This window comes from Periplaneta americana, chromosome 11 (genome assembly GCF_040183065.1).
Source record: "Periplaneta americana isolate PAMFEO1 chromosome 11, P.americana_PAMFEO1_priV1, whole genome shotgun sequence".
Lineage (NCBI taxonomy): Eukaryota > Metazoa > Arthropoda > Insecta > Blattodea > Blattidae > Periplaneta > Periplaneta americana.
The window spans coordinates 148,396,249-148,414,659 of NC_091127.1; the positions used below are offsets into that span (position 1 = coordinate 148,396,249).

Genomic DNA, 18,411 nt, shown 5'->3' on the forward strand with positions numbered 1-18,411 from the left:
ATCTGTTGCTACGACGTTCAATTATACCATACACGTTCTCAAGTTCAGATTGAACGCCTTGATTAATAGGCAATTTCTCTGACACAAAAGCTGAAACTCGCTTCAAATCGCTGACTCATCAACAGTGACGTCATGACACACTTTCAAATGAACACCCAGTATATATTATGATCAAAATCTACAGACTTTACACTACGTATTGGCATATTGTGACGTCATTAGCTTCTAACACGTGATCACAGGCAATGTTTGAAAAATGGTCGACAACGATTATTCCTTTCGACAGCGTGCTGTCATTGAACTACTTATTAAAGAGAAAAAAATCTTCTGTTGAAATTCACCTCGGGCTTACCATGCGTACGGAGATGTTTGCATGGCCGCTAGCAGTGTTAGGAGGTGGTGAAACATTTCAAAGACTGGAACAAGAGCGTCCAAGATGAGCCTCGTAGCGGTCGCCCTCGAACTGCCTTCACGGAACGCAACAAGGAAAGAGTTGATGATTTCTGGGATGCATCCTGGTTGAATTTCCTGAACCTAGGAGATGGTGAAACATTTCAAAAACTGGAACAAGAGCGTCCAAGATGAGCCTCTTAGCGGTCGTCCTCGAACTGCCTTCACGGAACGCAACAAGGAAAGAGTTGATGAGTTCCGGGATGCATTCTTGTTGAATTTCCTGAACCTAGGAGATGGTCAAACATTTCAAAAACTGGAACAAGAGCGTCCAAGATGAGCCTCGTAGCGGTCGCCTTCGAACTGCCTTCACGGAACGCAACAAGGAAAGAGTTGATGAGTTCCGGGATGCATTCTGGTTGAATTTCCTGAACCTAGGAGATGGTGAAACATTTCAAAGACTGGAACAAGAGCGTCCAAGATGAGCCTCGTAGCGGTCGCCTTCGAACTGCCTTCACGGAACGCAACAAGGAAAGAGTTGATGAGTTCCGGGATGCATTCTGGTTGAATTTCCTGAACCTAGGAGATGGTGAAACATTTCAAAGACTGGAACAAGAGCGTTCAAGATGAGCCTCATAGCGGTCGCCTTCGAACTGCCTTCACGGAACGCAACAAGGAAAGAGTTGATGAGTTCCGGGATGCATTCTGGTTGAATTTCCTGAACCTGGAGAGACCATAAGTGCTGTCCGCTATATCCAGACACTTTTGATGCTCCGTCGTGCATTGCGCGAGAAACTACCTGAAAAGAAGATAATCTTGCAACACGATAACGCGCTGCCAAACATTGCTCGTGTCACCATGGAGAAAATCAGAACAGTTTGGTGGAAAATTCTATTGCATCCTCCTTACAGTCCCGACTAGAGTCTTTTCAGTTCTCTAGAGGAACACCTGCGAGGCCAACGCTACGTCACTATCTTCAGGAAGCTGGAACGGACTTCTATCGCAAGGAAATTTTCGAACTTATAGAACGGTGGGAAAAATGTGTGCAAAGAAATGGAGGCTATGTTGAAAAGTGACAGAAAAGTCTGTAGATTAAGATGATGTACCTGGTTTATCTAAAAAATAAAATTTAAGATTTACAACAATGGGTTGCTCATGACTTTCAGTATGACCCTCGTCATTTTTTTTAATTTATCGATACTTCTTTCCAAGCACTCTGTACAATTCTTCTTAAATAACAAGACATTATGATATTAAAAAGATTTAATATATCTGGATACTCTTCACACTACAAATATAAGTAAAAGGCATTTTAAAATCTTTCAGGTTTTTTACAATTTACATTATTAAAATAACATTTTTTTTAATTTACATCTTATTTACATAAATATACCCATTTAAGAGCTTTCAAAATCAAACACATAATTTCATACATGTTGTCTTCAAATGTGAGTCATTACTAACAATAATTTTTATATCTATATACGGCTTAATACCGGTGGATATACGAGAAGATCGACGAAACCTGAAGAGCTTATTACGAAATTCAATTAATATCAAATTTAATATTATAGCTTTGATATTTGTGTTTGTGTGTATCTCTGCATCATCATCAACTTTAAGAGTTTGACTTTTCAACGTGTTCTTTCCTCACTTCGATTATGTTTACCCAACACTATACATTTACAAGGCAGAACTTCTTCGTCATGTGTTAATGGAAGGCGCAAAGTTACCGCTTAAGACAATACCGAAAAACACAAAAAATAGAGAGCAAGTCCTCATTGAAGGAAAATAAATTGCCTCTGTCTTGAAAGAAATCGAAATCAAGTTTACTGGACTTTTAGATGTGCAAGCTGTCATTGGATTTACTAGAGTGAAAGACATACAATTATATCTATGGCTAACAAGTTATAGGACTACCTCGTATATATAAAATGGTCATCTACATTAACTACATTATTATTATTATTATTATTATTATTATTTAGATTAACTACATTATTATTATGTTCATAAAATTGAAAATGAGGTAATACTACGTGTTCAGTTCAAAGTGTGTCATGGCTAGCTGTATGCCGTCATGTGGCTAGCCGATGAGCCTAGAGAATTCAATCTTCCTACACTTCCGCAGAGGTGTATTACTTAAGTGCCAGAGAAGTTGCCTAGCAAGTACGGCGTTCATTCTGAAGAGTAGGCCACTTACCGATACGTACGGTAACGCCAGTAGTGGCAGGAATGTGAACTGTTTGAAAACACGTACTGAGGCGAGTTTTTTTCTTACTGTCAGGATATGGGGAGAGGGTTAAGACGATTACTTACGCATTTGTTGACATTAACTTCGACGGTCAACATGGACATGGAGCATTTGATTTATATTGTGGAATGTTGCCGTACGCAACCGATGATAACAAATACCCTGCGTACGACTTGCCCGCGCAAAACACAGTTCGAAAGAGGTTATGGTAGCACACAGACTTTACAGGCCGCCATCTGTTGCTATGACGTTCAAGTTATATCGTACACGTTCTCAAGTTCAGATTGAACGCCTTGATTAATAGGCAACTTCCCTGATATAAAAGCTGAAACTCGCTTCTAATCGCTGACTCACAACAGTGATGTCATGACACACTTTGAAATGAACACCCAGTATTTTTTCCTCGAGTAGATGATCTTGCAAGGCGGAAACATATACAGGGTGATTCATGAGAAGTTACTGCCAATCACGGAGAATATTCCTGAAGCCATTTTGAGCAAAAAATGACATATAAACATGGGCCATATTCTCAATATTTTCAGAGTTACACTAGTTTGAAGTTGTTTACAAAATACCTTTTTCTTTAGTTTTAAGGATAACAGAATATTACAGTTAGTTAGAACTATTCAAAAGTATCAAATCTTTAATTGGCTAGTGTTCTGAAGCTAAAAATGTGTTGTGAATTCCATAGCAGTTTCGTACAGAAATTTCTTTCAAGTTTTAACTACAAAATTACGTTTTTCTTATGCACATATCACAAGAATTGTTACAGATCACGTTATTCTTGTAAAGTCCTTGGGTGCTATGCATAGACATTTCGCTAAATCGCGCTACGAGCGTGCAAAACTAGCCCCGGCTATCGACTGATTACTTGTACACGATTCATATCATATCATATCATATCATATCATATCATATCATATCATATCATATCATATCATATCATATCATATCATATCATATCATATATCATATCATATCATATCATATCATATCATATATCATATCATATCATATATCATATCATATCATATCATATATCATATATCACATCACATCACATCACATCACATATCATATCATATCATATCATATCATATCATATCATATCATATCATATCATATCATATCATATCATATCATAGCATATCATATCATAGCATATCATATCATATCATATCGCTAACACTGGTTTATGAATACGGGAAACTTTAGTTCGCTGATATCCACAGGAAGCCCGCGCTGAGAATGTCTATGAATATGGCCCTTTAAGACTGTACATTAGGAGGTAAAATTGAACTGTAGAGAATCAAGTTGCTACAAGCCGTGTTATCTGTAACAATCATTGTGATAAGCGTGTAAGAATAATATAATTTTTAGTTAAAAATTGAAAAAAAAAAAAAAAAAAAACTGCACAAAGCAACTAAGAAATTAACAACACATTTTTAGTTTCAGAATACGAGCAAATTAAAGGAAGTATGATTCTGAATTGTTCGTTCTCTATTTGTAACATTCTTTTACCCTTAAAACTAAAAAAAAAAAGGTAATTTTTTTTAACAATTCAAATTAGTGTAACTCTGAAAATACTGAGAATAGAACCCATGTGTATATGACAGTTTTTCTCATACTGTCTTCGAAAATAAGCTCCGTAAGTGGCGGTAACTCTTCGTGAATCACCCAGTATAACAAATTTTACCATTTTGAGGAAAATTAATTTTCAAAACAATTGCTTGATTCACGTGAAATTTACGAGGTACCACTTCTTAATCATCGATATGTAGGTTCACACACCTGAAGTGAGATATTTAACTGGCTTTAATTACAGACTTAAATGTCATTAAAGAGTTACGTATGCAGAGGAAGTAATATCCAAAGAGAAAATTGTTTTTTTACAGTGAAAACGCAATTCTGTTTTATTTAATAAAGTTCATTGCAATGAGCTAGTTTTGAAAGTAAGCTCCTACTTTCTCGTTTCATTTATAAAAACTCTTCCACACAATTAGGTACAATGTCGCAATAATTGTGGATACAAATTACGAAGACTAAAGACGCGTGCTTCTGTAAGGACGGACAACCAAATCAATACATTAACTGCAAGTTGAATATCCGTCCTCGTAAAACAGTAACATAAAAGTTAGATATTGTATAAATTTAGAAATATACTCGAAAACAATTATACATTTCACAAAAGTACAAAATGTTACCCATTGTTTTGTATTTCAAGATTTTGCACAACTCAAATTACAATAATAAATAATAAAATACATTTCCCACAAAATTTGATTACAAATAACAGTTCTTTAAATTTATGTTAGGCCTATAGCTAACATGTTAGAATTAAATTAAAATTACAGTGATCTATTACAATAGGGATAAATTATAAAAATCGTCCAAATTTGTTCATATCATATTCTTATTTTTCATAATTACTTAATCGATTTTTTATTTAAACCCGCTACAATATGAAATACCAAAGAAATGTACTGTACATCCTTTGTAGAGATGAACCACGATCGAGAAAGCAAGACTAACAGCGCCCGCAAAGCCGAAAACCCGCACGATAATGTTGTATACAGTGGAAGCTCTTAAGTTCGACTGAAAACAAGTCCGACTACTTAGTAGGTGAATTAGACATGCCCCTATATGCGCATTAAGAAATGGGTTTGCCATTTGAATAGCAATTGTTTCCGTGTCTTGTAGTGATACTTTTGTTAAAGGAAAAAGAATATTTTATTGATTAGGACATCCATATTCAATCACTGATTTTAAATTAATTAACTCTTCTGATTGTATTTGAGAATTGTGCCGTTTGTGAGACGGAACTGTCGAAACCCACTGTGGTACTAGAAGCGCATGCACAAGTTTCGGGGGCAGGAAGGAAATGCAAGTACAGTACTCTATTCGTTGATGGATAACCAATAAGAATTTGTATTCATTTCAGCTGCCACACTCACTACCCTTATTGGCCTGAACTTTCAATTCTGTTCAGTCGAACTTAGGAGAGCCCACTGTATGTCGCGTCGTTGACGTAAAGACTGGTTGTGTTTCGAGATGTCGAGATTGATCACTCCCGAAGTCCCGAACGTCAAGCAGCCTTGAATCGCCACAGTTGTTTATACCCGACTGACCTTTTATCTACTTTGGAAACTGTTATATATGTATAAACAATCTATACATCATCTCTACATTTCAATGTATAATAATTCGTTCCTCAATCTGTATTTTATTACTAGGCCCTTATTAAAAGGCTAGGAATTTTCTTTTCATATGTTTAAGATCAAGTGTGCAATCTCAAGTAAAAAGATATTAACGTTATGTTTTATGTTTCTTAGAAATGTAAATTTATTTGGGAATTTTCTTTTTTTTCTGTTTATATAACCCTAAGTAATATATAACAGGACCAGAACATTTTGATAAAAGATACTATTCTGTTTTGTCTTGTTGTCTCATTTAAACGTTTATAATGTTATTTATTTTAATGATTTATGTTATTCAAAGTTACGAAACCTTTCTACACCGACCAAATAATATTTCGAGAATGATGAGCGAGACTCGAAGCGCACGAGAATGACGAGACGAGACTCGAAAGACAAATGCAACGAACACAGCGAGCGAGAGCGGCAGTTAGGTTTGTTCATCTCTAATCCTTTGACACGGAAAATAGTCTCTCCCCCGTAGCGTGAATTTGTCTAAGTTTTGTTCAGATTAACGCGCGATTCACCGTCAAAACGACAAAAATTGAACATCGAAGATGATATTAGTCGTAGAAGCAAAGTATTTGTATGTTACGAAAGGACAATTTCCCTGTGACGCCTTTAAGGCTTAGCGATAGAGTTCTTTCTTCTCGTTTCAAAGACCGGGCTTTGAATCTCTCTATGTAAAAGTACTGTGCATGTTAAAGTTTATACAGTTTATTAATTTGCTGGATTTTAAAGTTCAAGCCTGTATTTTAATAGAACTATGCTCATATTTCGCGTATTAATATATTAATTGATAGCACCGAAAATGAACATGGTTTTGAAATACAAAACTTAAATATAACTTCAAATATAAACTAATTATATAGTGAGGAACTGAGAATAAAGATAATTAAATATCTATTGAAGTTAACAGTAATTAGGTGAGAGGAAAATGGGACATATTCCTATGAAGAATAACTCGTACACTATAGGTCTTTATGACGATAAAATCTAAACTGTTGCAAAGAGCTCAACATATTCCAGGTAACTACGGAAGTGAGATTGCAAGCTTTATAATTTATTTTGAAAGACTATAGTAGGAGTACAGCATTTTGTATTGGATACAAATATTTTGGAATGGATTGGCTGCAAGAATCTAGGAGAATGATAATAAATCTACAGATTGTAACCAGGTTTGTGCAGAAGATAGTTCCTTAAAGTGCACTCACAATAAAACGTTATTTTTGTATGGCTGTCAGCCATAACAGAATACGATATAAAATACATTTTTATTAACATTATTATGTATACTGTATGTTACGCATAAAATTATTTATTTAGTTTATGTACAAGTAACTTTACTAAGCATCATAAAAGGAACTGGAGAACTTTTTCTTAAGACAAGAATATATCAAATATTCAGCAGCTTCTTAAGAAGTCTTCGTGCTTTGTGTCTGAACCTGAATGCACTTGATCATGGAGAATTTGACATCGCGCCTACTTTAGACTTCAGCCTCTTCGGATGAACGACGCAGGAGCTATTGGAACACCAGGTTGTGGTATTGCGCTGTAAACAAAAAAAGAAAGTAATAATAATAATAATAATAATAATAATAATAATAATAATAAGAAGAAGAAGAATAAAATTACAATAATAACAATAACAATAAAATTACAATAATAATAATAATAATAATAATAATAATAATAATAATAATAATAATAATAATAATAATAGAGACAATGGAATAAATGCCAAAGGCACCTTGGAATATAAATCTGTACAAATTGTTGGCTATGCAGACGATTTTAATTTAATGGCAAGATCACTCATTTCAATGAAAGACGTTTTAAAACTCTAGATATAGTTGAAAAGGAAATTGGCTTGAATATAAATGAAGAGTCCACTGCAAGAATGATGGATGTCATTTGGAATACATTTTTCAGGAGAAGCAATTGAAAGTTTGAAATGCTTAGCGCTCAAAGCTTAACTGTGATTTTCCGATCATTACTGGACAATAACTATCAGTGTTAATGCCATGTAACTCTCTATGTACATTCTATACGTTTTATGCTATACATTGATAGTCTCGGTTCATTTTCGACAAGAAAGTGATATCCATCATTCTTGCAGTGGACTCTTCAAACGGAAATGAAACAAAGGTTTAATCCAATCAAGAAGATAACAGATGATAAACGACATTAAGATATATGGATCATATGCGGAGACAAAGAGAAAGGCAGAAAATAGGAATGACTGGAGAATGCTGGGTTACAGTGAAAGACCTGCCCTAGGACAGAACACTAAAGAAAGAAGAAAGACAGGATCCAGTCTTTACACAGTGGTGATAGTTAAAACTTCTGCATTAAAAGTAAAAATCAAATTATCAAAAAGTGCATTTTACATAGACTAAGATAAGGCAAACAGTCAAACACTGAATTCGAGCAAGACTTTCAGGTCACATCCAACGTCGGAAAGAGCTACGTGTAGCCTAACCACCTGAGCTGATCTCTGTTTATTTCTTATTTTGTACTAGTATACTCGGCCCTACAGAATTCTGGTAGAAACACCGTTTGAGTCTTAGCGTGTGGCATGTAATATTAATAAGACATGTCAAGACTTCGACTGACCAGTTTGTGACATTCTCAATGCCGTCACAGCCACCGATTTCGTCGTTAAACGCATAACCATCTCCGCAGCTGTAAAGTCGAGGACCTCCATTCACGCAGATGAAATATTTCTGGCAATCTGCAGGATTCCTGTAGAAGCGGTAGTCGTCGCCAAACACCCCCGGAGCCTCTGGACACTTGAATCCAAGGAATGCTGAAAACATAATAAGTTATAACAAAATGAAATATCTCCGTCTATAGTTAACATAAGGGCGGTACCGAATAAACAATACTCGCTGTCACTAGTATTGTAATTTTCTAAGATGGTACAGGGAATAAAAAAAAAAAACAAAATTGTACAAAATAATTTTAGAATGTTAGTTACTGAGTTCCTGATAAATTTGAAGTCATGTGTACCACAGATCAACTTAACTTTCAGCCCAAACTATCTAATAAATAAGGACAACAGACTCAACTACACAAAATTTCTGGGACTTTTTATAGACTCCAGTTTAAAATGGGATAAGCACATCGAATACATATGCACAAAGCTATCAAGAGTTTTATATTTACTAAAGAAATTAACTACTTGCGTTTCTCAAAATTATTTAAGATGTGCCTACTTTTCTTTCTTTCAGTCGATAATATGATATGCCCTAATTTTCTGGGGAAATGGAACCAAAATTGGAAGAGTCTTGATTTTACAAAAGAATGCCATTAGAATTTTATGTAAATCAAACTATCTGGAACATTGTCGGCCACTTTTCAGACAATCACGGATTTTAACATTCATAAATTTGTGTGTGTGTATATATATATATATATATATATATATATATATATATAATATTATCTAGTGCTTTATACTCGACAAAATATCGACAATTACTCATTAGTGGCCAATATACATGATCATGAAATTAGAAATAGTGAACAAATTAATATTCCATATTGTAGATTACACAAGAGCAACACAAACTTTTTAATTATGGGGATGAAATATAATAAGCTCCCCAGTCAATATTATAAATTACCAATCAATAGTTTCAAAACTAGATTTTACAATTGGTTATTAAATAATCCTTTTTTTCTGTTACTGAGTTTTTCAACACAAATTTGTATGAAATTGTATTTTAATAAATAAGTTTAATTGCAATTTAGTTAGTTTTCTTCAATTTAAAAGTTTCAAATTATTTCATATTTTCATTGTATTACTTAAATTTTACTGTTTCTGTTATTAGTGTTTTTTAAAACGTATTTATATGTTTTTTTCAATGTATTCTGGCGAAGCCTAAAACTGTATGTCTAATGACCAAATAAATTGAATTGAATTGAATTGAATTGAATTGAACAGAAACAATTTCACACTAATTGTTAAAAAGTGTCAGTTTTCTGTGATCACACATGCTTCCGAAGATCGCAGTAGCAATAATAGGATTTCTAAGGACTTTAGGACCCATGCTAATATGATGATTTTATTTCTTTTCGTTCATGAAATACAAAACTAAAATATTACTGATAATACAAAAATGTGAAGTTTTGATAGTTCAGTCTTTGACTTATTTATTATAGCAAAATATCAAAAAAGCTATTTTTACTAATACATATTAGTGAACGTTTTCGCCCTTATTATGGACATCACACTAATAAGTAGATATCTATATATAAGTAAGTAAACTCATATAAACATATTGCAATGAACAAGTTTAAAAAGTTTAAAAGCAACCATCAAATTAAAAAATAAATGATTAAAATAATTGACAAGGATTACATGTAAAATTTATTTGAAATTATGCATATTTAATAAAAACGTAGCCTACTAAAATTGTCTACTATGAGATGAGTGAAGACATTTTACGAACTACATGCTTTTCTATCTTCACGGGTAGATTACTAAATATGTATTTTACGCAATAATTGTATGGATGTGGAAAAACTTGTAAGTAACCACTTGTTTATCTTGTTTATTTGGCAATGGGGGAAAAATTAAATATGCATACTTTTTTACAAAAATCTACTAAAAAAAAGATGTCTGAAAAAGAATTCTGTCATTAAATATTTGAAAAAACCAGTGACGGAAAAAATATAACTAAAATCATTATCATGAAATAATGTAATGAACTTAGATGGAAGAGGACAGTATTGAGTGAAATTGAATAGTGTATAACAGAAAATGAAATAAAATAAGTTGACAATGAGTGTATGATTACTCAAATAGTGATGCATGTAAAGCCAGAATGACAAACTTACAATTATATGTAACAATGTTGATTTATTCATTTATTGGCTTATTTATTTATTGAATTCTTTCAGACGCCAGCCATGAACACGGAAGAATGGAAGAAGCCTAACTTCGAGCTACGTCACGTCTTCACGAGGACGGCGGCCCACGGGTTCCACCACAGGATCTGTACCAAACGAGGATACCACTCGGCCTCAGAGCAGTGCATCTGCACAGCTGCAGTCAGTACCAATACTCACCTGCCAAGCAAGGACTGAGACACTAACGTTCTACGCAAAAGAAGGCAACTTTTGACTAAAATGTAACAATGTACACATTGTGTTTAATAAATTTTATTATTATTTATTGACTTATTTATTTATTGACTTATTTATTTATCGACTTATTTATTTATTGACTTATTTATTTATTTAGTGACTTATTTATTGACTTAATTATTTATTTATTGACTTATTTATTTATTTATTGACTTATTTCTTTATTTATTGACTTATTTACTTGTTAGCTTATTTATTTATTTACTTATTGACTTATTTATATATTTATTTGTTTATTTATTGACTTATTTATTTATTAATTTATTGACATTTTTTATTCATTTATTGACCTATTTATTTATTGACTTATTTATTTATTTATTTATTGACTTGTTTATTTATTAGTTTATTGACTTATTAATTTATTAATTTATTGACTTATTTATTTATTAATTTATTGACTTATTTATTTATTAATTTATTGACTTATTTATTTATTGACTTATTTATTTATTGGCTTATTCATTTATTTATTTATTGACTTATTTATTTATTAATTCATTGACTTATTTATTTCTTTATTTATTTTTGACTTATTTATTTATTTATTTATTAGCTTATTTATTTATTTATTTATTTATTTATTGACTTATTTATTTATTGACTTTATTTATTTATTGACTTATTTATTTATTAATTTATTGACTTATTTATTTATTGACTTATTTATTTATTGGCTTATTCATTTATTTATTTATTGACTTATTTATTTATTAATTCATTGACTTATTTATTTATTTTTGACTTATTTATTTATTTATTAGCTTATTTATTTATTTATTTATTGACTTATTTATTTATTGACTTTATTTATTTATTGACTTATTTATTTATTGACTTATTTATTTATTGACTTATTTATTTATTGACTTATTTATTTATTGACTTTATTTATTGATTTATTTATTTATTGACTTATTTATTTATTCATTTATTGACTTATTTATTTATTTTTTGACTTATTTATTTATTTATTGACTTATTTATTTATTTATTGACTTGTTTATTTATTAGTTTATCGACTTATTTATTTATTAATTTATTGACTTATTTACTTATTTATTAACTTATTGACTTATTTATTAACTTATTTATTGACTTATTTATTTATTAATTTATTGACTTATTTATTTATTGACTTATTTATTACCTTACTTATTGATTTATTTATTTACTTATTTATTTAATTATTTATTTATTTAATTATTTATTTACATATTTATTTATTTATTTACATATTTATTTATGTATTTACTTATTTATTGATGTATTTACTTATTTATTGATGTATTTACATATTTATTTACTTATTTACTTATTTACTTATTTACTTATTTACTTATTTACTTATTTACTTATTTACTTATTTACTTACTTACTTACTTACTTACTTATTTATTTATTTATTTATTGACTTATTTATTACGTTACTTATTGATTTATTTATTTACTTATTTATTTAATTATTTATTTATTTAATTATTTATTTACTTATTTATTTATTTATTTACATATTTATTTATTTATTTATTTACATATTTATTTATGTATTTACTTATTTATTGATGTATTTACTTATTTATTGATGTATTTACATATTTATTTACTTATTTACTTATTTACTTATTTACTTATTTACTTATTTACTTATTTACTTATTTACTTATTTACTTATTTACTTATTTACTTACTTACTTACTTACTTACTTACTTACTTACTTACTTACTTATTTATTTATTTATTTATTTATTTATTTATTTATTTATTTATTTATTTATTTATTTATTTATTTATTTATTTATTTATTGTCGGAAGACTACTTATAATCTACACATTAGGCCTATGTATAACTTTTATATCAATTTAAGTTCAGCAAAATACAAAATAATCGTTCATCAACGACGTAAATTTTGTGCAACGAGGTAAGTTATATTATGAATGAATGTGTGCATACATATCCATAGTGCTGATGTCACCTCTTTTGTGTAAAGAGGCTAATAATTACATCATACGTGCCACGAAAACCATTTTCTGTTGCATAACACTGTGTTAAACGTCCAGGGAGCCTCAATAGAAATTCAAGAATATATAGTAAAACACTATTTTAAATATTCCAAAACTGACCAAAATTAATTAACCATTAACAACTAATGGAGACAACAGAACCTATAGACTGCAATCCATTTCAAAAGCTATATCACTGTCTAGTAGACTTATTATGATGCTAAGACGCATTAGTTACGTAATGCTTCACGTCAAGGATTTCAAGAACGTTCAAGACTAGTCATAATAATACACACCTATGCGTCTCTAGCGCATGTGGCATTCGCGGTTCAAAATACAACATTTGTATAGTAATATTTGTTTAAGATTTAGTTCTCTTATTGGTAACAAACCGATAGTATCAATGATAATTTATTATATATAATATAATTTAGAGCATGCGAATCGATTTACTTCTCTGAGAAATTAATGATAAAATTGATATAAAGATAAGAATATTTTATTAATGAACTTATTACTGGAAGAAAGGGAATGCATGGATTTCCAACAAGAAGGGTCTCTCCTGCAGCCAATGGACTGAAGCGATCAAAATGAGCTGCAACGTTATTCCAGTAAGAACTCTCCCAGGCAGAAGCCTTGCAGAAGATGCCATGAGCAAGAAACTTTAGCCCATGTACTGGGTTTTTGCCGGAAGGGAGAATTACTGAGAATTGACCGTCATAATAAATTCGCTCTATGATTGCCAATGAACTTCGCCGGACTGATAAGTATGAGGTGTACGAGGAAATTGGGTGCCTTTCTGCTGACAGTTCAACTCGAAGAGCAGATATCATTATTATAGACAGGAAAAAAAAAAAATTGTGGATTCCTTCTCGATCCCACAGTCCGTTTTGAGAACAGCAAGGAACAACCTAGAGAAGTCTGCAAAGAAAAACGGGCAATTTATCTGCCATGCTGCAGCGATTTGGATACCAAATATAACATCAAGACATGGGACGTTATAGGAATTATGATTGGGGCTAGAGGCACAATCCCACGGGAGTCCTTAGAAGTCTTCCGAAAATTAAAAGTTCCTGACAGCACCCTGGACATGATATCCTCCACTGCACTGAAGTCATCGATTAGCATAATTAATCATCATTTATATTCTTTATAAAATGTAATTTGTCTTGTAGCCTAAATTGTTTGTTACATATCCAATAAATTTTTCAGTGATAGCCTACCTAACTAGTGTTTCTATTAAAGAAAAAATTAAATTAAATATAAATATTCATTTAGAATTGATTAGGAGGCCGATTATATTAAACCCTGCTTGGGACGGCTATCAAATATCATATACGAGTTTTTACAAATATTATAACTAATAAACTCTACTTTAAAACGTCATAATACAGAGCATATCAGACTAAAATTATGCAGGGTGTACACGATATAAACTCCAAAATTACACAGACTGTAGGGCCCACATCTCGGTCACTACATAATGTGTAGTGAAATTTTGTTTTTTCTTCTATTTTTTGTTTGTAATTAACAAAATATGATATTTTTAGGATTGATAGTAGTCTAATATTTACTGTTCGAGTAAATGTGAACGTCATTGTCAATTACCATGCGTCCAACACACGCCAACACCACCAGAATAGAGACACAATAGAGTACCCAGATTTGTAAACAAACATATCACCGCAGTATTAAAAAAAGCTCACGCAAGAAACGATTACCGAAAACCAATGGTGGCGTTGCTGTCTGTTTTGACGTGTGTATGTAGGCACGCCGAGGGGGGAGAGGTGCGAACTGATGGAAGTACTGTCTCTTCCAAGAAGATGAACAAATGAGGACATCGCTGTGGAAATAAAGAACGTAGCAAGAGAAAAATTCGAAGCTAATTAAACGCGCAACACATGTTTACGAATGAAATAATAATACCGTGCGATACAAGACACGCATTCACATGCAATGGAACGAACTAAAGTCGTAATGTAACTCACAACGCAAGACTGATTCTATCGATGTCATTTCTCTTCCGACTGTACTCTTGAATATCATTCAAGTTATCTCGTGACCTTTCCTCTCGCCCGCTCTTCCCTATCGCAGTATTTGATTCGCATTCCTTCCGTCGGTAATCCGTTATTGCGAGATCTTATAGCAATGTATACGTGACGGACCGAAGTAAATAATGACGGTCTACTATCATTTCCAAAAACATTACACTCACAAACATTTTTTTTCTAGGGAAATCACAAGAGTTACAGAAAAATTTTATTAGACTTTTTTGTTCAGTAACTTATTCTCTATCATCAGTATTTATTTTGGCCATTTATATCGTTTACATCCTGTGTAATACTCTTCCAACTCTCATGCACGGAAGTGAAATTAGGGCCCTTAAGCGAAGAGATATCAGCAGATTACGAACTGCAGAAATAAGGTACATGAGACGGGCTATCGGAAGTAGGCCTACTTTGCTCGACCATCGGAGAAACGAAGATATTTTAGAACTCTATATGCAGGCACTGGAAAACAAAATATCTCCATATTGAGAAAGATAGCTGCAACATATCCAGAATGTCATCATACAGGATACCAAAAGTATCCTTACAGTATCACCCACAAGGACGACGAAGATCAGGACGTCCACAGAAAAAACTTATACATCTTGTTTATCTGAGATCGAAACAGGTCAAACTGGCCTGATGATGATCAATGATGATATTAATATGAAATTACTAAGACTGAATCCTGCACACCTCTACTCCCTCTTACTTATCTGTCCGATTCCACAGTCTTTCTCGGTATCATAACTTAAATACTCGGTCACAATATGATAACACGCTAGAAATACCACTGCACACATCATCTCTATATTCTTCATCTTCTACTTCTCGTCACTGGAATTCTCTGCCGCCTGACGTCAAGGGCTCCCGAACTTTGATTTCCTTTAAATGTAAATTAGAAAAATATTTTATGATGAGTTGCCAGACCTAACGCGTTGCAAATATTTAATGGAATGTGTTCCACTGTATTTATTTTTATTTTTTTTTTTGTTTCTTATTTTTATTATCTAAATCGTGTTTATTTATCACTTAACGCCAATATGTATCCCACTGTATTGTTTTTTTATTATTAATCTATTTTTGTGTACATTTTATTCAATTGGTCGGTTTCTGGATTAATTATGTAAATCCTACTTAATTGTAATCTAATACTAATATGTATACTAATATGTTTATTTTTATTTTTACTGTGTACATTTTTTTATTGAATTACCGGCTTCTGTTTTTATGTGATTCGTATTTGATTCTAACAACATTAATATGTATTTCACTATGTATATTTTTATTTTATGAGGTAAATTTTATGTAACTACCTCTTTTGATCTCATTATTTACCTAAATTGTATCAGTATGTAATTACTTAATTCCGATCCAGTTTTATGTTCAACTGTGTAAGCAAGTTTTAATCCTGGTTGAGTGTAAGAAAAGGCCTTACGGCCTAACTCTGCCAGGTTAAATAAAGCCATTATTATTATTATTATTATTATTATTATTATTATTATTATTATTATTACTAAAATGATACGAAAGGAAACAATTTTATAGTTGTATAAAATAATTAAAAATTCAGTTTTCATATGCAGCTGCTATACACCTACTTTAAAGTATCATAATCATCCTTCAATGTATTGGATCTAGTACTCCGCTACGGTCTCTTGCCAACGTTTTAACTCAAGGATTTCTTGTTCACAGGACGATAATTCAACATTAGGCGTGGAATTATAGATCGAGGAATTCTGTTTACATGTGATTTCCAATTTTTTCTACAATTTTGCAGGTAACCTACGATTGGTGGTCACAATTTCTCATGTGGTCCATTCTTGTGTCTCCCAATGTTACCTTCCGCATCACAGGACTCCACTTCGTCCGGCCAATCGCAGCGGTATGTCTCCTGGTTGAAGGCCAGTCCTTCAGGACAGTCGAAGACGTATCCTCTACCGTCCACGCAGTTCATGAACTGTCCACAGTTCTGCCTATCGCCCAGGCGGAAGTATCCGAATTGGTGTGGACAATCATCCGTAGATTTTGGTTGTTCTGTAACAGAGACAAAATCGATGAGAATCTTAATGCAGGGTTGGTGGGTGAATGGTTGGAAGAAGATAGGCAGATAGATCGACAGACGGACAGACCAACAGATCGGCGGACGGATGGACAGACATTAACAGTCAGACGGACAGATTGGCAGACGGATAATTCGATAGACGGACAGAATATACCAGGCATGTCAATTGATGTCCACAGGAGCAAGCGCGCGCTTTAGAGCCCAGGAGAGCCTGAGCGCTTTATAGCGGAAAGGAAAGAGACAGACGAAAGAGGTGGTATATGCCGCTTGGTCGAGCTATATTCAGGGATGGCCAGCACTGATTCAATAGATAAAGGGAAGATAACTTATTAAAACTGTATCCATGTTAATTTTTAGATTTTCTTGAGAAGTATAAGTGCATTATAAGAATGTAAGTTTTAATTTTAATGCTCATTTTTCACAAGTTTGATTTTTTTATTCAAAAGAAATATTTTCTCAACTTTTCGTATAGAAAAGTGAAATTTTCAGGTATAGGACTATTTATTTAGTAGCCTTACAGAATGTTTTCGTAAATCTAATATACCGTATATGCATATTACTGAAGATAGTGTATTGAAAATTTTGAAAATATTCGAATGGAAATTGTTTGTAAGGAAATGAATTAACAAAGCAACTACTGTTACATCATAAGCAAAAGATACGTGCCCATGTGTTGTAAAAATGTCAGCTCTATTGCTTCAGCAGATTTCGAGAAAATAATTTAATATTCTGATTATAGGAAGTTGCTCACAAATATCACCTTAAAAGCATAATGCGATAAGAGTTTTGTTATGTAATATTAGTTACACTTAAAACACATACAGTACCTAGGTAACTTTGCTTTGTACTGTAATATTGTTTTGATTAGTTTATTGATTACTTTTATAAGGCTAAACATACCAGCAATATAAATTCCAACTTATGTCATACTCGATCTCTTTCTTTGGAATATCACTTTCTTTATGAATGATGAGTTTCATCCACTTAATACAGTATAATATTATACTACTATGGAATTTAAGTGAATATTCCTTCTTAACTCTCTATTATGTTATTAATATTTAAAACACAAGTGCAATATTATGAAATCTGTGTTAGTACTTTTGTTTTACAGACAATATAGATAATATCAAACAGAAAGAAGCCATATAAAAATAACGACATAAAATTTCACGTTCCGTTTGAAGTTTGTGCACCACTGTTTTCTTAATCCAACAGGCTGCTTATTCATATACACAGGCCTTCCTCTTTCCATACTTAGCGCTTGCTGCCCGCACACGACGTCAAGGTCAGAAAAATGC

At 32.1% G+C, this 18,411-nt stretch overlaps 1 protein-coding gene across 1 annotated transcript in view; it reads right to left on the minus strand.

Moving 5' to 3' along the window:
• Positions 1–1,635: 1,635 nt before the first annotated feature.
• Positions 1,636–18,411, minus strand: part of obst-E (obstructor-E) — a 63,688-nt gene continuing 46,912 nt past the window's right edge. The window contains exons 3-5 of the mRNA XM_069840213.1: positions 16,888–17,082; positions 8,455–8,647; positions 1,636–7,390 (exon numbers count right to left, since the gene is read on the minus strand). Coding sequence (XP_069696314.1) covers positions 7,333–7,390; positions 8,455–8,647; positions 16,888–17,082 — 446 coding nt within the window. The 3' untranslated portion in view covers positions 1,636–7,332. The remainder of the gene's footprint in view (positions 7,391–8,454; positions 8,648–16,887; positions 17,083–18,411) is intronic.